A 22,286-nucleotide genomic window follows, 5' to 3' on the forward strand; every position below is an offset into this window, starting at 1 on the left:
TAAATGTTAACTTTAGTTATGAGTTGATTGCTTATTATTTTTGTTTTATGCTATTTTGTCCATTGTAGAAAAAAGCATGTGTGTAACGTGCATAAAAGTACATGTACTAAAACATCATGATTTTAATGTGAAAACTGCAAGGATTTCAGTTAAGGCCAGTAGAAGACATTCACTGTCTACATTTTGCATATTAGCAGTTCTGAAGGGCTGCTGATTTCTATAAAAGGTTCTGTTCCAGGGCTGGAGAGATGGCTTAGCGGTTAAGCACTTGCCTGTGCAGCCTAAGGACCCCAGTTCAAGGCTCGATTCCCCAGGACCAACGTTAGCCAGATGCACAAAGGGGCACACACATCTGAAGTTCATTTGCAGGGGCTGGAGGCCCTGGTGTGCCCATTCTCTCTCTCTCTCTCTCTGCCTCTTTCTCTGTCTGTTGCTCTCAAATAAATAAATAAAAATAACAACAACAACAAAAAAAGTTTTTCTTCCACTACTGAGGTCCTTAGTAGAAAGAAAACCAGTTTGTCTGGGCAGCAGAATGGTCACCCCAAAGGTGACTGCTCTGGTGCGCCTCAGAGCAGGAAGGGAGACTTTTGCCAGCATCCTCTAGGCCACTGTGTTTATATAAATAATTAGGACGTGGAAGGATTACATGCTTGTGTTTGATATGAATTTTACTTGACACTGAATTTACAACAAAAATCCCTTGAGTTCCCTTAGAAGTAGTTTGATTTACACGAGCTTACGGGATTTTTCCATTGTACTAGAAGTTATAACAGGATGTTTGTAGGATCCTTTGTTTTCACAAAGATGAGGTGGAGTGTTGGAGAGACCTTTCCCAGGACAGAGTACTGTGTGGTTTCAAAGGAACTTGAGGGAAGATCACAGAGGAAAGGAGTGATGTAAGAAGATGTCTGTTTGTCCAGGGCTCCCCTTCTGTAGGGGCTGCTGACTCAGAAATTTAGCACAGCCTAACTCCCATGGTCTGGTGACTTTCCATCCTTCCTCCACCTACCTATGCACACTGTTCCCAGCTGACTTTAGAATTAAGGCACTGAATGAGCATGGTTCTTTGTCTTGTTACTGATTGGCTATTGTCCTCTGTTGGTTTCCAGTGCATATCAAGTGCCTGGCTCACAGGAAGTAAAGCAGCTAAAATTTGGCAATTAGTTCCCAGAATAGAACATGAATTGGAGATACTTGGAAGGGGACATTTAACTGGTATCTTTTAAAATGAGTTGGCATCTAATTTCTAGAAGTTGAACCGAGAAGGTTTGAGTGACATGAGTATATCCATGGGCATGGGGAAGTCTAGATAGAATACTACCACGTCGTAGCAGTTACCTTCTCCTGGCTAGGACAAGACACCCAACCAGAAGCAGCTAATGGGAGGAAAGATTTACTTCAGCTTAGAGTCCAGGGAATGTCTCATCAAGGTGGCAAAAACATAGTCGAACAGAGAGCTGGCTCACATCGACACATTAGCAGCAGAGAGGGAGGAGCAAGAGGTGCTCACTCATAACCAATGGGGCTGGAGTAATATACCGCAAGGCCCACCCCCAGTAACCCACTTCCTCCAGCAAGGCTCCACCTCCCAAGGGCTCCATCTACTGGGAACCAAGTAGGAAGCTTAATCAGAAACACAGGAGAGGATGAGGGACATTTTATGTTCAAACCACTATACCTGTTGGGTTTCAGTTCAAAGTAGATGGACACAGTCAGGACAAGTCTAGCTAGGATTGCTAAACTGAAGAATTTCAAACATGCAGAAAGTTGGATGAGTTATTTGCTTTCTGTGCTTGAATATGCTGTAGCTAAAGGCACTCAACTCATCTATCTGAATTTTTTTTTGTCATTTTTTTTAATTTCTTTATTTGAGAGTGACAGAGAGTGAGGGAAAGAGACAGATAGAAAGGGAATGGGCGCGCCAGGGCTTCCAGCCACTGCAAACGAACTCCAGATGCCTCGAACTGGGGTCCTTAGGCTTCACAGGCAAGCGCTTAACCGCTAAGCCATCTCTCCAGCCCTATCTGAATATTTTAAAATGAAAAAAGAATACCTGGTCAAGAACCTTTGAATCATCCTTTCTCTTTCTGAGGCTGTCGTTTAGCCAGATCTCTGCTTGTTATCATTAAAGGAGAGAAAAATAGAGATGAAGCTCAATCTCATTTACTTGCTTCATTCTTAGCTGTCTCATAGGCAAAGAGATCAATAGCAATTTATTAGATTCAAAATTAAATTTCTTCTAGCCAAAGCCTATTTTAAAACATGGGCAAGGAGTAGGGTAATTTAATTTCAAAGGAAGTTATACAAATTAAGGCAGTACAAAATTAGAATAGATTCTGAATGTAAAAATAAGTAACATTTAAAATTACTTTTTTTTAAAGGAGTAGAATGACAGATATATCTCCATAATATGTTAGCCAGGATCTTTTTCCCCTTAAATATATCTGATAAATTCTATGCTAATATCTAAGCCTTTCTTATTTTGAAGGTCTATTTTTGAGCTGTGGTTACATATATTATAATAATAGCTATCTATTTATTTTAAATATACAATTTGGGCACTTGGTATGCTTACACTGGTATTTATCAGCACTGCCCAACTACAGAACCATTTTCTTCTTCTCCAAGTGAGAGACTGTGCCATTTAAAATTAAACTTAGTGGATCACACATAAGAAAAAGAGAAACATCAAAGTAGAAGAAGGACTCATTGCAAAGGAGTTCAACAGGAAAGGGACAGAAAGAGGGAGTCAAGATACGGTAACAGGGGCTGGAGAGATGGCTTAGCGGTTAACCGCTTGCCTGTGAAGCCTAAGGACCCCGGTTCGAGGCCCGGTTACCCAGGTCCCACGTTAGCCAGATGCACAAGGGGGTGCACGCATCTGGAGTTCGTTTGCAGAGGCTGGAAGCCCTGGTGCGCCCATTCTCTCTCTCTCCCTCTATCTGTCTTTCTCTCTGTGTCTGTCGCTCTCAAATAAATAAATAAATAAAAATTTTTTAAAAAAGATACGGTAACAGGAAAAATTTTGATCAAAACACATTATATACACGCATAAAAATTCTAAATAAATAGAAAGGGATGAGCTGAAAAATTAAAGTATCTCTTTCTCCTAACTTTAAAGTAGAAATGTGATAAGAATAATGGAGATGTGAAACCCACATGGCTGTATTTATCTAGAAAAACCTTGTGTTAGTCAGCCTTACATTGGTGTGACAAATTCATGAAATTGCAAACTTAAAAGGAGGATAGGTTTATTTTGGCTCAGGGCCTCAGCAGTCTAAGTCCATTGTTCTCTGGATCCATTGCTATAGGTCTGAGGTGAGAGAGGATATAATGACAGTTGAAGCATTTAGTACAGCAATGTAGCTCAGCTCTTTTAGAATGTAACATCAGTGATCTATTTCCTCCCAGTAGGTCCCCACTTCCTAACTTCTGCAACTTCCCAAAAATGCCATCAAATCATGACCTATCAATGGACTGATCCATAGCCAAAGTCAGATGTGATCCAGACAGCTTTCATGAGCTATGGGAACCACGTGTCAACACATGAGTGTGGGGATATGTCACATCCTATCTAAAACACTCTTCCCCTGCCCACAAAAATGTTCATGTCCATCCATAATGGGAACTGTATTTTATCCCAGTTTCAACACTGCTTGAAAGTTCAAGCCCAAAGTTTTCTCTGAGGATCAAGTCTACTCTTACGTACAAGTCCCTCCAAAAATAACTTAAAATGCTATTTCTACAAGATAAAAGGACACAAAGGAAGCATTCCCAGTTCATAAAGGAGAAATTTGAAACCAGAAATAGATGGGACCCAATCAAGACCCAACTCCAGCAGGGCAGATGTGAAGTCCTATAGCTCATGCCCACCATCCAAGTTACATAACCGAAGGATGTGAGCTCCAAAGGACTTGGGCAGCTTTGCCCTGCGGTCTTTCCAGTTGCAGTCTGCATGGCCAGTCTCTTGATTTGGCTTCTTTTCTCAGTGGTCATCTGTGCTGCTGCTGGCATCTCCACCTTCCTGGGGTCTCCACTGTGTCCTAAGCTTTACTCTCATAGCTTCATGCGTCTCACTTTCTGAGGCTGCCCATGGGATCCTAAACCTGGCACATATTGCATTCCCAAAGTCTCCATGAACCCACAACATTTACATTCTACATGCCTGCAAGCCAACAGCACATAGTGACACTGTAGCGACACATAGCTTGAACACTTGGCAGCATCCTTTAGATATTGGCTGCTGTAGCTTCTGAGAACCAGGGTGGCTGACCTGGAGACAGAGCTCCCTAGAAGGATAAGATGTTCTGGACATACTCCCATCTCAAGGGGCTGTCTTTCAGATGAGGTTATGCTTTCACACAATTGATCCTCTGATGGGGAGGGTTTTGCTTTTTATTGCAGAATCCCCAAGGCATCATTCTTACTGTCTAGGGAAAAGTGCTTAGTTTCTTTTTAATGACTTCTCTCTTTTAACTCTTTCCTTAGCCCCAACATTCCTTTTCTGGGCAAAGTACAAGTTTGTCAAACCCCCTTTCTCTGCTTTTGCTCTCAGCCCTCACTGTTGGTCTGAATGAAAGCTACAAGTGATGCCCATGCGACAGCCTGAAGGCTGAGCTGCTGGTTAGTCCCTCCCACAAACTCTCAGGGCATGGACCACAGGTAGACATGCTCTTTGCCAGAAGACAACAGGGATTGCCTCTAAACAAATTCTGAGCAGAGTCCTCATATCCATCTGAAACCTTATGACCACAGCTTTTACTGCCTGCATTCTTGTCAACTTCCTGGTTTTTCAAGCTCCTGAACTCTGCTTACAGCATTCTAGGGCTTCCCCAGTCTGCACCTCCACATGTTTCCAAGTTCTTCCCACAAACCAGTCCCAAATGTTCCTGGGCCATACAATCAGGTAAAGTCAGACCAACAACTCCTTTTCTCATTGCCAATTCTCTGTATATATACCAGAAGCAAAAAGGCCACGTTGCCCTGGCTCTGTGTTGTTATTATCCCACTGAATTATTACAGCACTAGTTTGTCACAAACCTAAGGTGGTATCAAAATGAAAATCAGTTCTTGAGAACAAGACTACATTGTTCAGCATCCTCTAGAGGAACATGCCTCTGTTGAGAAATGGCCTTTTTCCTCAGTGCGTGGGATGACATCAGGGTGGTGGTAGGAGATGGGACAAGGGTAGAGTTGGAGTTACATTGGAACTGCAGATTGTAGTAAGAATATCAAGCTGAAGGCCACCAAAAATCACTGGGCCACTAAATGTCTTGATTTGTAAAAGGTGTATGAAGTCATCTCTGTGAAAGGTCACATGGTTTATTGGGAATGCAGTGACTAAGAAACAGGCAAAAAAGAGTGATCATGAGGCCTTCTGAAGGTAACCTGGGAAGGGACCCCTGAGGGACAAGAGGACCAGCATCCTAGTGATCTGGCCCAGCCCAGCACTGGGAGGCAAAGCAACAAGCCTGGCCACACCTGTGCACATCCCCAGCCATGACAATCTGGATGTGTGCCTTACAGTTCCACGGAGAATGGGAGACCACCCGACCCTGCAGACTGGGCTGTGATGGATGTCGTCAATTACTTCCGAACAGCAGGATTCGAGGAGCAAGCCAGAGCTTTTCAGGAGCAGGTAATAGTGTGGAGAAACACATAATGATGGGGGAGGTGGCATAAGGGAGTGAGGAGGGAAAAGACGAAAGATCGGCAAAGCCTAATGACCCAGGTTCGACTCCCCAGTACCCACATAGAGCCAGATGCACAATGTGGCACATGCGTCTGGAGTTTGCTTACAGCAGCTAGAGGCCCTGGTATACCTACTGTCTCTGTGTCTGTCTCGCTTCTCTGTCTCTCTGCTTGCAAATAAATAAATCGATAATTAGATAATATTTTTATAAGAGCGAAAAACAAATCTAACCTAGGGGCTCTGACCCCCTTCTCCCTACTCATGGGCAAGGGTTCTCTCTGTTCTCGCATTCTTCTCTTAAGCTTTGGTCTTTCCCATTTCTGGGAACCCTGCTAATGCCTCTTGGGCATAACCTTTGTCCTTCCTTCATTCTCTTAAATTCAATCTATAATCTAATATATTCTTTAAACCTAAAACAAAAAAATCTAACCTAGACAGGCATAGTGGCGCACACCTTTAATCCTGGCACTTGGGAGGCTGAGGTAGAAGTTTGAGACCAGGCTGAGACTACATAATGAATTCCAGGTCAGCCTAGGCTAGAGCTAGATCCTACCTCGAAAAACCAACCAACCAAACAAACAAAAAACCTTAACCTAGTGACTGACACACAGCCCCTTCTACAACCTGCACCAGTTCCAAAGGATCTCCTTACCCCCTGCAGTTTGTGTGTGTGTGTGTGTGTGTGTGTGTGTGTGTGTGTGTGTGTGTGTGCCCACACACTTAGCGAGGTAGACTGAGACAGCACAGAATATAGAGTTGAATCCTGGTTCTTCAGTCAAAGACCTTGAGCAAGTTACTATAGCTTTCTGAGTCTTGCTTTCACACTGGTAACAAGAGACTAGTAATGTCTAACTTTGCAGGGATGCAAATTGCCCAAGTGATCCCTGATACAGTGGTGATGTTCAAAGAGCAAAGCTCTCAGACCAGGTTTGGTGTTAGACAGGGAAGAAGGAGGCCTCTGTCCCACCTGTACAGGTAATGTGTGACTCCCTTGTGTGGGCAGAGCCATCACTGCAGGAATGGTCCTCCACGAGTTTTAACCATGTGGAGGCAAACTGGAGTCAGAAATAGTGGTCCAGCCCTGAAACTTCGTGGAACAGAGCTCATATTTCTTTCATTAAAGGCTGTAGTTTCTTAGGCATGAACTTGATTTTCTCCTATTATAATGTGGCTGAGAGAATCACAAGCTGAAGGATAAGTCTGGCTTCTTGTCCAGTATCCCTGTTGCTTATTTTCAGAAGCTCTTGACTGTGTGGCTGCAGTTGGGATAAAGTGGCTTTACCAACACCACATATGCCTATCTCTTCAAGTAATATTGCCTTCAAAACTTGATCCTTATACATATGTGATTTTATTTTTTGCGAGTTTGGAAAATTTGCCAAAATAGAAGCTTAAATGACTTTACGCCCACCAGAAGAACTAAGATTAGAAAGGCGGATGGTGCCAAGTGCTGGTATGTACCAGCCAGAGTTCTCCTACGCTGCTGGTGGGAGTAAAATAAACACTCATCTATCCACCCCGTCACCCAGTGGCTTCACTGCTGGGTATTTACCCAAGAACATGAAAACATGCCTATAAAAAGACTTATATAAAATCATTCTTAGCAACATTTTTTTCATGGTAGTCAGAGTTGGAGGGCTAGGTATATACATCAGTAGAAAAATAAGTATACAAACTGGTATATTGATAATGGACTATACCCAGCAAAGAAAAGGAATGAGTTACTGATGTGCACATGCCTTTGGCTGACTGAAGGAGAGAAGTGTCATATAGCAGAGTTCCTGCCAAATGGGTCCATTTGAGATTGGGCGTCACTACAGTAAAATAATACAACAATGGGGGAAAAGGAAACAGTAGTTACCTGTGGATAGGTGAAGGCAGGCGCTGACTGGGGAAGGGATATGAGGGAACCATCTGATGACAACACTCCATACTTCCAAAGGGCTAGCTACGGGTGTGTGTACATAAATATACACATCACTGCACCTTAATGTGGGTTAGGATGTCTTGATAAGGATTTAAGCTACCAGTATGTATGATAACACTATCTTTTTTCAATTTTTTAATTGACAATTTTTATACATGCATAGAGAATATTTTAATCAAATCCCCTCCCGCTATCTGTTCTTGACCCCAACTAATCCCTTTTACTTTGATGCCTTTTTTCATGTGTGTGTGGGTGCACACACATGCACATGTATGTGACCCCTGAGTTTTATTAGTGTTGCTTGTATGAATATGAGTGGGGATTATTTCCAGAGCATGTGCCACCTACAGATGGCTATACCACCGCAAAAAAATAAAATCAGATTCAGACTATATATACTGCACTGGTCACTGCATCTGCAATGACATGTGAAAATCATTTAAATTTATGTATTAAGATGCCTATACATTTTGCTCTTAAAATGCTGGATGTGGTGGCACATGTCCTTAATCCCAGCACTTGGGAGGCAGAGGTAGGAGGATCACAGTGAGTTCGAGGCCACCCTGAGACTACATAGTGAATTCCAGGTCAGCCTGGGCTAATGTGAAACCCTACCTTGAAAAACCAAAAAAAGAAAATTGTTTACCCTAAAAAGAAGAGAGCTGTAAGAATATTTCACAATGATATGAAAGTGAAGGACTGGGGAGGAAGTATTACAATATCTACCACTTCCCTTGAAATGCATCAAAAATATGGAATGACAATTAGACAGAGGGATGACCCCATGGATTGATATATGCTAAAGTCTGCAAACTATTAAGTGCAGAATCTAGGGAGTAGGAATATAGCTGTTCACTAGAAGGTTCTGATGAATTTTCTTCACGTCTGAAAATATTAAATCCTGGTGGCAAGTAACATCTTATGTAGGAAAGTAGAGACTGACTGTAAAATACTTCACTTTGGTTTTTAATGATATTGATGTCCTGTTGTGTCATTGCAATAGAGTAGCTCCTTTTTAGAATAAAATAAAAATAATATTGTTAAAAAAAGTTAATGAAGAAAGGGCTCAGCTAAAAGGTCTCCTGGCCCGATTCCCAGATATCCAGTAGCCACTCTAGGTTGAGGTTTTTGCTCAGACATCCCAATTTAGGGGACAGTGGGGCTCTCTGAGCCTGACGGATTCTGTGCACGACCTCAGAAATGTGACCAGCCTGCTCGGAGCTTGGCATGTCTCCTGTGTGTGACCTCATTCTGGCGCTGCAGGTGGGGCCATTTCATTGAGAATTGCTCCTCATTACTGCGCCCGCTGTGCTGGCCCTGGGCTTGATAAGTGAATTCCCAGGAGACTGAACTGGCACAAGATCCAGAAACTCAAGTTCCTTCATTCTCACAGAATGGGAGGTGGGCGTGTGAGGAGCCTGCCTTAACTTATTCTCTAGGAAGGATCCCCATGTTTCTCCTGCTCCAACATTTTCAGCATCTTTCCTCTTCCTGCTGAAGAGGGCAAGAAGGGATGCTCTGGCTAGGCTTAGACTGATGCTGTCACTGTTGGGCTCATTGAGACTAGAATCATGAACCTTACCACGTGAACCTGCCTCCACCATCGTCATCTCACTCCAGAGTCTCCCTGACATTGGACCTCAAGCAGTCAGTACTAACTCACCAAATACACCCTGACATAAAGATGGAAGGCTATCTCTAGACTAAAGCTATGGTCCTTCCATGCACATTGCTAGGTCACAGCAGCTGAAAACACCTAGTGACCACAGCTTTAAAAATCTTCTTAAGGGGCTGGAGACATGGCCTGGTGGTTGAGGCACTTGCCTGCAAAGCTAAAGGACCCAGGTTCAATTCCCCAGGACCCACATAAGCCAGATGTGGTGGTGCATGTGTCTGGAGTTTGTTTGCAGTGGCAGGAGGTCCTGGTGTGCCCATTCTCATTCTCTCTCTGTGTGCCTCTTTCTCTATCTCTTACATAAAATAAAAATTATATATATATATGTATATATATATATATACACACATATATAGACATATATATATATATACACACATATACATATATTTATTTATTTATTTATTTAACATTTTAAAGATCTCCTTAGGGAATGCCTTGTCCTCCCATTGGGCAGCAGAAGGGTAAGGACTAGAGAGACAGGGCCACTAAACCACCCAAGAAAGGCCCAGATCTGGATGCTCACTTTGTGTAGTACTTTCCTCACAAGTTTGAGCATTTGAGTTCCATTAAAAAAAAAAAAAAAGATGCCAGAAAGGCATGGCAGTGCACACATGTAGGCAGATTCCCGTGGCTCACTGCTTAGCCAGTCTTGCATAATTGTTGAGCTCCAGGCTGATGAGAGACTCTGTCTCAGAAAGGTAGCACAATGCCTGAGTAACCACACCTGCAGTTTGTCCTCTGGTCTCCATGTGCACCTGCACATACATGTACATGTGGACACACGCACAAACACACACACACACACACACAGAGATGTCTCTAACAGGGCAGTACACCCATAATGCATGACCCACAATCCCCATAGGCTTGACCTGCATCCTCAATGCGGAAGGCCTCTTCAGAAAAGGGGCAGGAAGGAGGGAAAGGATGGTACCAACATGTGATGGTTCTATACCAGCTAGGTCCATATCTAATAAAAATAAATAAATAAAAATTTTAAAAGAAAGGACATGGCTGGGGAAATGGCTTAGTGGTTAAGACGTTTGCCTACAAACCCTAAGGACCCTGGTTTGATTCCCCAGGATCCATGTAAGCCAGATGCACAAGGGGGCACAAGTGTCTGGAGTTCATTAGCAGTGGCTAGAGGCCTTAACGTGCCCCTTCTCGCTTTCTCTCTATCTGCTTCTCTCTCTTTATCTCTATCTCTCAAATAAATAAATAAAATATTAACGAAATAAAAGGGCAGTACAATTTCCAGTAATGTAGAGAGCTGACTGTCTTACAGCTGACTCCTACAACCTGAAGGCTTGTGTCCTTTGAGATTCATATGCTACAAACCTAACCCTGAAGTGATGGTGCACACAATTGCCCATGGGAGGCAGTTAGATGAGATCATGAGAGTAGAGCCCTATAATAGGGTTAGAACCTTTCTAGAATAGCAAAGATATGTTGCACCCTCTTCCTCCCCCATGTGAGGACTCAGAAAATAGGTAGCTGGGTCCCTTGCAAGCCAGGTATGCAGCCATCACTATAACCCTAATCATGCCAATACCCCGATCTTGGACCTCCAGCTTCCAAAACTGTGGGAAATAATTTTCTGTTGCTATGACACCCAATCTTCACTGTCTTCATGCAACAATTCATACTGACCAATAAGTGTACTGACTTGATGCCAGACAGGCTCACCGACTTCCTACATGATCATATACCCTGCGGTTGCAGAAGCGAGACTCAAAGTGGCTTTCCAGCACTGTAACCTTTTAGAAAATGCTAGGCCACTGAGCAAGGTTTACCTGAAGGCTTGGAGTCACGTCCCCGGTCTCTTTCACATGAGGAGGCAGCTGGATGAACCTGCTGATCATTAGCCTTTTCCCCTTGTGCTGGCACCCTGTTCCCACTTAGCCATTGGACCCATTATGTTTCCATCTGGTGCAATTATCTCCATCAAGTTCTCTGGCAACCCTAGCTTAAGCCTTCAGTGTGAACCAGGGCCACAAGCCAAAAGAACTGTCAAGAGGGAAGGCCTAAGTCACTTCCCACCCCCTCGTGAATGGCCCAGTGTGGATAATGTATGTGTCTAGGATATATTACTATTTCAGCCAGTCTCACTGGATGACCAGAAATGTTGCTCTTCCTAATGCTTGCACGTGGTTCCTATTACTGGGCTGTAAATGCTCACAAGACAGGGATTCCAGCCCACTGGACTCACTGACATAGTGCCCCAAAGGAACCACTGGCTGGTGAGGGTGGAGCCCTACCTAGAGGAGGCAAGGACAAGAGCACCTTTAATGTCCTCTCTCCCACAGGCTCCAGGTGGAGTGGCCCTTAGTGACAGGCGTGAGTGGGAATCATGGCTTCTGGTTTACTTTCTTCTAATTTATTCATGGTCACTGGACAGTCCTGAGGAGTTTGCATTTATAGGGCTCAGATTTCTAGAAAGAGAGTACTGAGTTAAACAACGGAGTATTGTATAAGCTCCTGAAGGTATTGTCTTGGAACTGGTCCACATGAAGTAGAGCTCCAATATAGAGAAGAAGAATTGAGGTCCCTTGAGACAGAATTATTTTGAATAGGTGATTGAAGAAAAATGGCATTTGCAGCTGGGCATGGTGGCGCACGCCTTTAATCTCAGCACTTAGGAGGCAGAGGTAGGAGGATCACCATGAGTTCAAGGTCAACCTGAGACTACGTAGTGAATTCCAGGTCAGCCTGAGGTAGAGTGAGACCCTACCTCGAAAAACCAAAAAGAAAAAGAAAAAGAAAAGAAAAGAAAAATGGCACTTGACCATGGATAGGCATTGCTAGGATGTTAATTACTTTTCTCCCTGCTGTGAGCAACTGGCTGACAAGAAGCAACTGAAGGGAGGACGAGTTTATTTCAGCTTATTCTTTGAAGGGGACACAGCCCGTCATGGCAGGGGAAGCATGGCAGCACCCACAGGTGGGAAGCAGAGAGAGATGGCAGGAAGTGGAACCAGGCTAAAAAACAAATCCCCGGGCTGGAGCGATGACTTAGTGGTTAAGGCGTTTGCCTGAAAAGCCAAAGGACCCAGGTTCAATCCCCTAGCCAGATGCACAAGGTGGTGCATGCCTCTGGAGTTCATTTGCAGTGGCTGGAGGCCCTGGCACACCCATTCTCTCCCTCCCCCCTTCTCTCAGTCAAATAAATAAATAAATAAATAAATATATTTTTAAAAATCCCCAAGTCCTGTCCCCCATTCACTCAAATCCTCCAACTAGGCTCCACCTCAAGAACAGGCTTCCAGGAGTTCAAACACATCAGCCTATGGGTGAGCATTTCACATTAAAACCTCAACACTTGTGGGGTTTTTTGTTTGTTTGTTTGTTTGTTTTTATTTATTTATTTGATAGTGACACAGAGAGAGAGAGGGTGTGCCAGGCCTCCAGCCACTGCAAAGGAACTCCAGATGCATGCACCACCTTGTGCATCTGGCTTACATGGGTCCTGGGGAATTGAGCCTGGAACCAGGGTCCTTAGGCTTCACAAGCAAGCACTTAACGACTAAGCCATCTCCAGCCCTCAACACTTGGTTTTTATGGATCAAAGGCTGCTCAGGTATTCTTTCCTAAAAGCTTCTGAGAATTACCATTTTGACCAATGTCATTCACCAGCCTCTGAGGGAACCTTCCATGTGGCTAAAAAGACTCACTCTGTGGTGATGAGCCATCCATATGACATTCTCTATGTAAACGTCCCTCCAATGGCCCCTACTTCAAAATTTTTTCATTTCATTTTTGAAAAGGTGATGTCCAGTGGGGTGTGGGAGTGGCAGTGAAGTGGGCCAGTGGAGTCTGAATGCCATGGGTGGGGAGAGGGGGAGGCCCCTTCCCTCCCAGTGCAATGACCAGAATGCAGCAAGTGAGGAGAGAGGGGCACACTGGAGGGTCATGGAGGCTTGGGAGCTCTTCTCTGCGACAGGAAACATCCAGGCATATCTACATGATGCAGGAGACCAGCCAAAGGAATTGAACAGGCTTAAATGACAGGAAATTGAGGACAGTTATATGACGCAGAGCTCCCCGTGACTATGGGAAGGGATGAGATCAAAGGCAATGTGCGGAGGAGCCAGAAGGTGACAAAATGGGAACGTTGTATACCGACGATAGGAATATAAAAGAATGCAGGCCCTCTGAAAAGCAATTAAGACTGTTATTCAGAAAGTTAGGCATGGAATTGCCATATGACTCAGCAAGTCACCCAAAAGGATTAACGCGAGCTCGGACACCCGTGCCTGTGCAGCGGCCGCTTCTGCATTATTCATAACAACCAATGCAAGAGATAATGCTAATGTCCATGAACAAGTGAATGCATAAAATGTGATATATGCATAAGATGGCATTTTATTCATCCACATACGGGAATGAAGGTGTGACATGTGCTCTGACAGGGCTGAATTTTGAATACATTATGCTAAGTAAAATCAGCCAGATAAATGTTATATAATTCCAATTTCATGAACTATTTAGACAAACTCATAGCTGCCCTTCAGAGGTTACCAAGAGTTGGAGGAAGGGAATAATTCTTAATAAATAGTCATGAAGTTTCTAGTTGGGATGATAGCAAAAAAAAAGAAAAAAGAAAAGTCACAACCAGATAACAGTGATGACTCTGCAGCATGATGAGCGGCTGGTGCGGTGGACAACAGCTGTCACAGGTCGATGACAACAAGGGTAGTGGTTTCACTGCCTCCACGGTTGATCCCTCCCTTGCGTAAATAATCCACGGTGCTTGGGAGGGTCGATTTGCTTCCTTGTGACTCAGACCCAGGTGCCAGAGCCTCGGTCACCTGCTGTGTCAGTTTTCAGAAACCCCCGGGACTGGCACTCGTTGGTATAAGGAGAAAGAGTGAGAAGTCCTCTCCCCATCCCTCTTCCACTTGAACCCCTTCTTGCTCTCAATTTATTCCTGTCTTCTTTTAATATCTTTTTTTTTTTCTCTTGCGGGTGTAACCCACTAATTGGTTGGCTGCATGAGCTTAGCGTGGTGGATCATTTACCACAGCATGTGCAATTTACCACTGGCTACACCACTGAAGAAAATGTCTCCTACGGGCTGGAGAGATGGCTTAGTGGTTTAAGGCATTTGCCTGCAACACCAAAGGACCCAAGTTCGATTCCCCAGGACCCACGTTAGCCAGATGCACAAGGGGGTGCATGCATTTGGAGTTCCTTCACAGTGGCTAGGGGCCCTGGCATACTCATCCTCTCTCTCTCTCTCTCTCTCAAATAAATAAATAATAAAATATTTTTTAAAAATCTCCTGCTTCCCAAGCAACCAATAACTACCCATGACATGTCAGGAAGGGCATCTTCTATTTTCCACTGTCAATCATGGAATTGGGCCTAGTATTGTGTAGGTCTTAAGTACTATCGAGACACACAGATGGTTTCTCTCTGGTGACAAGACACTCAGTGTTTACTTTGTGTATATGTGTGTGTGTGTGTGTGCACGCGCGCACATGCACATGCATGTGTATTTCTTGTAACACTGGTGTGAAGGCTAGTACATGCCCACACATTACAGCTACTCACTGTCTTCTCTCATTGGGAACTCGCATCCTGTGTTCTTTCATATTTATTTCATTTCATTTTCTTAGAGAGAGAGAGAGAGAATGGACGTGCCAGGGCCTCTGGCTGCTGTGAACAAACTGCAGACACATGCATCACCTTGTTCATCTGGTTTACATGAGTCCTGGGGAATTGAACCTGGGTCCTTTGGCTTTTCAGGCAAACACCTTAACTGCTAAGCAATCTCTCCAGCCCACATATGTGTATTTTTAAATAAGATAAGGTCTTTCTGAGATGTGTCTTATTCACCCCAAGTTTCCCACCAATATGAAAGCACAGCAAGCACAGTGCTGGCTGAGTCACTAACTCCTAGCGTTGACCTCATAGTCAGTCCATCCACTGTGAGCAGCAAGGGCGTGGAGGGGCATGGTGGCCTGAGAAAGACCCACGTGCTGGAGAGGCCACGTGAGAAGGTGCCTCTATGTAAGCTCCAGTAGTTGCCCATCTACTGTCCCAAGGTTACATGGAAGTTCTTCAGAAAGTCAACTCTGTGTCTTGGTGGGCTGAGGCTGAGGAACCATGGTGAGTTACTACGAAGTTCTGGGGGTGCCTCAGAATGCTTCCTCCTCTGATATCAAGAAGGCTTTCCACCAGTTGGCTCTTCGGGTACACCCAGATAAGAACCCAGAGGCCAAGGAGGCAGCCGAGGAAAAATTCAAACAAGTAGCAGAAGCCTATAGGGTCTTGTCTGATGCCCAGAAACGCAGGGGCTATGACAGGTCCCTGGAGGACAACACCCAAAGGGCAAACATTGGTGGTGGTAGAGACGAGCCCCATTTGCAGGAGGACGAGGACGTGTGTGTTGAGAGACCACACCGCATCTTCCAGAACTTCTCTGACTATGAAGACTTCTCCGGAGACTATTTTTTCCCTGGCCACATGGGTGTGCCCAGGAGATACACCTCTTCTTCCCTCTTTGACGTCATCCCCTTATTGGACACAGGATTCTCCACTTTTGTGTCCCTGGGCTCCAGACCAACTCCCTCTGCCTCTGAGCCATTTGTACCGTTTGTAAGCCGCGGAATGGGAAACTTCAGACTGGTCACCACTTGTAGCCAGATAGTGAGTGGCAAGAGAATTGTCACCAAGACAGTGGTAGAAAACGTGAGAAGGACGTTTAAAATGGGAAAAGAGCGACCGTGTCATCAGAGCCCTCCCCGCCATTGGTAAGTGGCTCTCAGCTCCCGTGTTCTTTAATAGCGACTTGCATGTGAGACTGCTGTGTCTCGAAAGCATGTCAGAGGCTGACTTGGGACCTGGGAACGAGAGTGGAACTGGAGGTATTGAAGGCAGCTTGGTCCAGACCTCTTGATCACTGAGGAGGGGAGCCAGACGCCAGGAACTACCAGGGGCGCAGGACTGACCCTCCAAGCCACCTTCTCACTGTAAGCTGAGCCGGTTTTCCCTCTGCCCTGGCAGGGGTGGACTCCCTAACCACTTCTGCACAGGGATGGGGGAAGGTGGATCCCAGCTCTCCTCTACATTTTTGCCTTCCCTTACTGTTCCCTGCTCAGTGGTCTTTCTTGGGGTTTCTGTCTTTTTCTCTCCATAGCATCTTTTATATCAGTTCTTCTCTTTCTTCATATCTTTCTTCCTGTGCATTTTCTGAGGTCATATCATTATTAAATTTAATACAAGTAGTTAGTTGTAGATTAATGCTAACAGAGAAAGCTGAAAAGTAAGTGGAGTAAATTTTTCTTTCTTATTGCACGTGTGTAATGTAGAGTGTTTTGTGTGTGTGTGTGTATGGAAATACTGAAACATGATTCCATCCAGACAACACATGCTTATCCGTTGGCACAGAAATCCCAAGGTGCGAATTAGCTCTTTGTTCTGGCTTTCATCATGATATATCTGCAAATGTTAGGATGTGTGTTTGTTCTGCTGAACTGGAGTTGGTCACACATACTTCAATTTACACTAATAGAAAGAGGTCCAGATGAGACCTTCCTTGGGAAAGCTTCTGGTGAATTCTGCACTGCAATCAAAGCTTACCCTAGTATAGCTCTGACTGAAAAAAAAAAGTGAGGGTTTCATTTGCAAGTATAATCTTTCACAGAAGTTGCATAGCAAATTATTAGCTCTTTTAATCAAAAAAAGTTCCCATGCATGCATGCAATTTTTTATGACACAAGTGACTTATACAGTTATTGCACGTTTTAATCTCAAGTCAGTTTTCTCATCTGGAGCGGAAGTGTTTGCAACCCTCCGGCAACGGGTCTACAGTTGCAGGTAGGAAACAGGATGGGCTTGGATTCACAGCACGTCGCATGTCTTTGAGCGCCCACACATTTGCGCCCCATGCTCACTCAGAGCCTCTCACGTGCCAGGCGCTATGCTAAGATGGGCACCGTCCCTCCATCATTTCTAACCCCCAAGGCCCTTCAAGGGTTTATTTCCATTTTGTAGGATGAGGAAAGTGAAGCACAGGGATGCCACGTCCTTGACCCAAGGTCACCGCCGGGAAGGAGCGGAGGCCAGGGTCAGACACCCCACAGCCCTTCTGCCGCCTCCGGCCATCTTGCACCTCCCCAGCAACCAGGTCCAGACGGGCCTTCCTGCTGCCCACTCGCCCTGAGGTGAACAGAGGGAAAAAAAATCCAACCAAACACAAAACATAATTCTATTTTTCCATTTTGTCTAGAGATAAATCCAAATTTCAGCGTTTTTCACAGGCACACTTGGCACTTTGACAGAAATGCTGAGTTGCAGAAGGATGTTTGCCAGCAGAGAGAATATTTTACTTACTTATTTTGGCTTTTCAAAATAGGGTCTCACTGTAGTCTAAGCTGACCTGGAATTCTATGGAGTCTCAGGGTGGACTCGAACTCACGGTGATCCTCCGACCTCTGCCTCCCGAGTGCTGGGATTAAAGGCGTGCACGACCACGCCCGGCTCTATTTTATTATTTTATGATGAACTTGCTCTCAGTGGGAAAAGGAGGTTCTTGCTGGACGGAGGGGCCAGCAAAGGGTCGGGTGGGCGATGGCGGCGGGGGAAGATGGCGGCGGGGGAAGATGGCGGCGGGGGAAGATGGCGGCGGGGGAAGATGGCGGCGGGGGAAGATGGCGGCGGGGGAAGATGGCGGCGGGGGAAGATGGCGGCGGGGGAAGATGGCGGCGGGGGAAGATGGCGGCGGGGGAAGATGGCGGCGGGGGAAGATGGCGGCGGGGGAAGATGGCGGCGGGGGAAGATGGCGGCGGGGGAAGATGGCGGCGGGGGAAGATGGCGGCGGGGGAAGATGGCGGCGGGGGAAGATGGCGGCGGGGGAAGATGGCGGCGGGGGAAGATGGCGGCGAGGCCCTGCCGTGGCCGGGGCTCCGTGCCTGGGGTTTCCGCGGCCTGACAGCCCCGCTCAGCAAGTTCTCCTCAGAGTTGAGAGCTCTCGGTAGTGGTCAGTCTTACTGGAGAGAGAGGGACAGTGGGTGTCAGGCTTTCTTATTACAGTCAACGCCTACGCCCGTGCTCTTAAGTAGCTTACAAAGTGTGCCCTCAAAGCACCCATGTTTTGTTTTGGGTTTTTGTTTTTTGTTTTTGAGGCAAGCCAAGAGACTGGCCTTTTTCTTTCTTTCTTTTTTTAATGAGAGAAACGAGAAAGAGAGAGAGAGAGAGAGAGAGAGAGAGAGAGAGAGAATAGGCATGTCAAAGTCTCCAGCTGCTGCAAATGAACTTCAGATGCATGCACCACCTTATGCATCTGGCTTTACCAGGGTACTGCTGGGGAATCAAATCTGGGTTGTTAAGCTTTGCAGGCAAGCACCTTAACCACTGAGAAATTTCTCCAGCCCCTTATGTTGTTCTTGTTCTTGTTCTTCCTCTTCTTCCTCTTCCTCCTCCTCCTCCCCCTTGTCCTCCCCCCCCCCTCCTCCTCGGCCTCTTCTTCTTCTTGTTTTGTTTTTCAAGGTAGGGTCTCACTCTGGCCCAGGCTACCTGGAATTCACTATGTAGTTTCAGGGTGGCTTTGAACTCATTGCCATCCTCCTACCTCTGCCTCCCAAATGTGTGCTAGGATTAAAGGTGTATGCCACCATGCCCGGCTATGTTCCTTTTTAAACAGAAAAGAAATCAGGCTTGGTGGTACATGCCTGTAATCTCAACATATGAGAAACCAATGCATTAGTCAGAATGAGACCTGGCTTCACACAATCAAAGAAATATACAAAAATAATAATAAAGAAAAAATTGACAAACATTAACCAAAATTAAATTGACCCTGGCTACTTGAGGTAATAGCCTTTCATTTTCTATACTTTTACAAAATATTTGTATTTATTTATTTGAGAGAGGGAGAGAGAGAGATTATGTGTGCACCAAGGCCTCCTGCCCCTGCAAATGCACTCCAGATACATGCATCCATGAAAGCAGCTGCTCACATGCAGTCCCCGGTGAGGAAGCAGAGAGAGGTGAACACTGCTTCTCACCTCGCTTGCTCCTTATTACCCAGTCCAGGAGCCCAGCCCACAGAATCGTGCTGTCCACAGCCAAGGTGGGTCTTCCCACATGAGGGGATGTATAAGCCATCAAACCACCTTTTCCCAGTCGTTTGATCTTAGGCTGCTAAACTTCTTGGCCAAGGCTTACTTTGTCAGATAAAGATGATCATCTCTGTCCATTGTAATTTATGGAGTCCTTTGAGGAATTGAGGAAAGAGAAAAAATTCTACACCCACTTCAATGTTTTATTAATGAGCATGTCCTTATTCCTTCCTTCCAGGAGCAACTTCTCTGATCCTTGAGGAGGTTAATAGTGTTGTGAACTTGCCATAAGTTCTAGTTTTGAAAGAGATGGAATTTGGGGTGTGATTTCAAAACAGGATCATTTATAAGTTGTGTTTAATCCCCAAGGCAAATGTATGATGTAAGATAAAACAAAAGAGTCAGGGCTGGAGTGATGACTCAGTGGTTAAGACATTTGCCCACTAAACCTAATGACCTGAGTTGGGTTCCCCAGTACCCATGTAAAGCCAGGTACATAAAACAGCACATTTTTGTGTGCGGTGCCACTCTTCTGGCATGGTGGTGCACATCTTTAACCCCAGTACGTGGGAGGCCAAGGTAGGAGCCATTGCTGGGAGTTCAATCAAGGCCAGTCTGAGACTACATACTGAATTCCAGGACCCCCCCCCCAAAAAAAAGCAATAAAGAGTTCACTTTAAATTTTTTAAATATTTATTTATTTATTAGAGAGAGAAAATAAAAACCAAGCATGCCAGGGCTTCTAGCCACTGGGGGGAACAAAAAAAAAAAAAAACACCAAGAGACTTCCAGACTCACGTGCTGGTCTCACGCTGTGCTTCCGCCCTAGGAGATCGATGGGAAGTCCCTGCTATTGATGACAAGGAATGACGTGCTGACCGGACTGCAGTTAAAACTGGGGCCCGCGCTGAAAATCTACGAGTATCATGTAAAGCCTCTGCAGACGAAGCATTTAAAGAGCAGCTCTTCATAGCTGTCAGACTGAGGCTCAGACCTCGGCAGATACACCTCGGTGCCGAAACCTTGTAAGCAGAAGACGTGCCCGTGTACAGGTAAAGAATTTCAACCCAGCGAAATGGTACCCTACCAGATGGACTAGGCAGTCCGTCCGCCGACCCGACTCCACCGGGAGGAGGAAAGAACGTGCACCAGATGTCTCTTCTTGAGGCGCTTTTCAAACAGAGCGATCTGCCCATGAGGCCTTTGAAACCATAAGGATTGTCCTCCTTTCTTCATAGATTACTTTCCATAAACTCCCCAGTTAAGAGAGTTCAAGTAGAATAATTTAGGGAGGTAGAGAGAAGAGAAAAAAAGGAGTGCTTTCTCCTTTGAGTCCCTCTGCTCTGTAGAGCTTGTGCTCCTTGAATGGGATTGCTGACACCCCTTTTTATAGAGGGTCTTCGACTTGACCTTATTAAGGTTTCACTGGGGTTTGCGGAGTTTGAAATGAACCTGTGTCACGGCCCCTTGAGAAGCACAAGCAGTTGTGCCCCTGGGCCTCCCGTCCATGTTGAACTGCCTGTCCTAGCGATTCACACATTCGCTTACTTGGCTCTTTGTTGTTGAAGAAAGCCTTTTGTTTGTTTACTTTGTGGTTTGTATTTATAATAATTTGTTACTGAAGAAATTTGCCAAGAATCAATTACAGATCACAATGCCTTGTTACCAGTACAGAGTATTTTTATATCTATACCTTCACAATGCTGTCATATTTTTTAACAGTCCTAGGCCTTGTTTGGTTCCTGGTTTGAGTGCTTGTCTTTAATAACTTGAAAACATGGGCTTGCTACATCTCTGTTCCAAGAGACACTTGTCCAGTCACTGCGCGTCAGTGGCCTTGTTGAATTGGTGCTTTGTGCTTACAATAAAGCATTGGTTAGTACAGCCAGGGGGGGGTCTCTGGTTCCTTCTTCAAAGATTGAAGATTAGAGTCTCCTGGAAGCCATAAAGAGATAATTAAGCCTTTAAAAAAAAAAAAAAAAAACTTTGAGGCTTTGGAAATGGCTCCTGCGGTGAACAGCTTGCTGTACAGCTAGAGGATTGGAGTTCGATGCCCAGAGCCCATGTAAAGCTGGATGTGGTAGCTCATGCCCATAAGCCCATGCTCCTATGGCAAAATGGGAGGTGGAGGCAGGCTAATCTCTGAAAGCTCACAGGCCAGCTAGCCTGACACACACAACAGGAAACAGGAGACCCTGTCTCAAGCACGGTGGAAGGCAAGAACTGACCCTGAGCTTGTCACCTACATGCATGTCATGGCGCAAGCACACAGCCACACACATTCACCGACAAGAACACGCACACACATATACAAAGTTTATTTTTTTTAAAACTGTAGAGCTATATGTATTCACTGAGCATCTTTGTAGACTAAATCATTTATGCAGATTTTATTAATTCTCTTAGTCCCTCCCAACAATCAATTTTAGGTATCATTTTTGCCAAGTGTTTTTCACTTTCCTATTGAGGTCATAATTGTTTTATTCTAATGAAAGCAATGGGCTTTCCCTGACAAACTTCATATTCCCACAAACAATACTAAGCAGAGTCCATGGGCTCTTAAGTTTCCCTCTTCCCACCCTCCTCAAGTTCAAGTCCCTATTTTAGAGAGTGTCCTAATGCATAACCCTGTGGAAATCATTTCTCTAAAGAACATAAAATCTAGGATTACGCAGCCACCGCTGCGCCACAGCCATTCTAATGCCAGTGCCACCTATAACTCGTTGAGCTCCAGCTGTAGGAGAAGGTGGGTGGGTAAGAGGTCTCTACAGCATGGCTCATACGAGGCTGCCTTCACGTCCACCCAGGGAAGCAACTGGCTACAGAAGCAGCTCGCAAGAGTGCGCCCTCTACTGGACGGGTGAAGAAACCTCATTGTTACAGGCAGGGCACTGCCGCACTTCCGTAAAATTAGAGGCTGTT

The 22,286-nt window shown here is 45.2% G+C and overlaps 1 protein-coding gene across 5 annotated transcripts in view; it reads left to right on the plus strand.

The window, feature by feature from the left end:
- Samd13 (sterile alpha motif domain containing 13) overlaps nt 1–21,348 on the plus strand; it is a 38,687-nt gene extending 17,339 nt beyond the window's left edge. For 4 of the 5 annotated variants that reach the window (XM_045138615.1, XM_045138616.1, XM_012947764.2 and 1 more), the window contains 2 exons: nt 5,530–5,641; nt 20,194–21,348. In XM_045138615.1, the coding sequence (XP_044994550.1) occupies nt 5,530–5,641; nt 20,194–20,337 (256 nt within the window). In that variant the 3' untranslated portion in view covers nt 20,338–21,348. The remainder of the gene's footprint in view (nt 1–5,529; nt 5,642–20,193) is intronic. The other variant, XM_045138618.1, reaches the window with a different exon arrangement.
- The last annotated feature ends 938 nt before the right edge of the window (nt 21,349–22,286 follow it).

Source organism: Jaculus jaculus, chromosome 19 (genome assembly GCF_020740685.1).
Source record: "Jaculus jaculus isolate mJacJac1 chromosome 19, mJacJac1.mat.Y.cur, whole genome shotgun sequence".
Classification (NCBI taxonomy): domain Eukaryota; kingdom Metazoa; phylum Chordata; class Mammalia; order Rodentia; family Dipodidae; genus Jaculus; species Jaculus jaculus.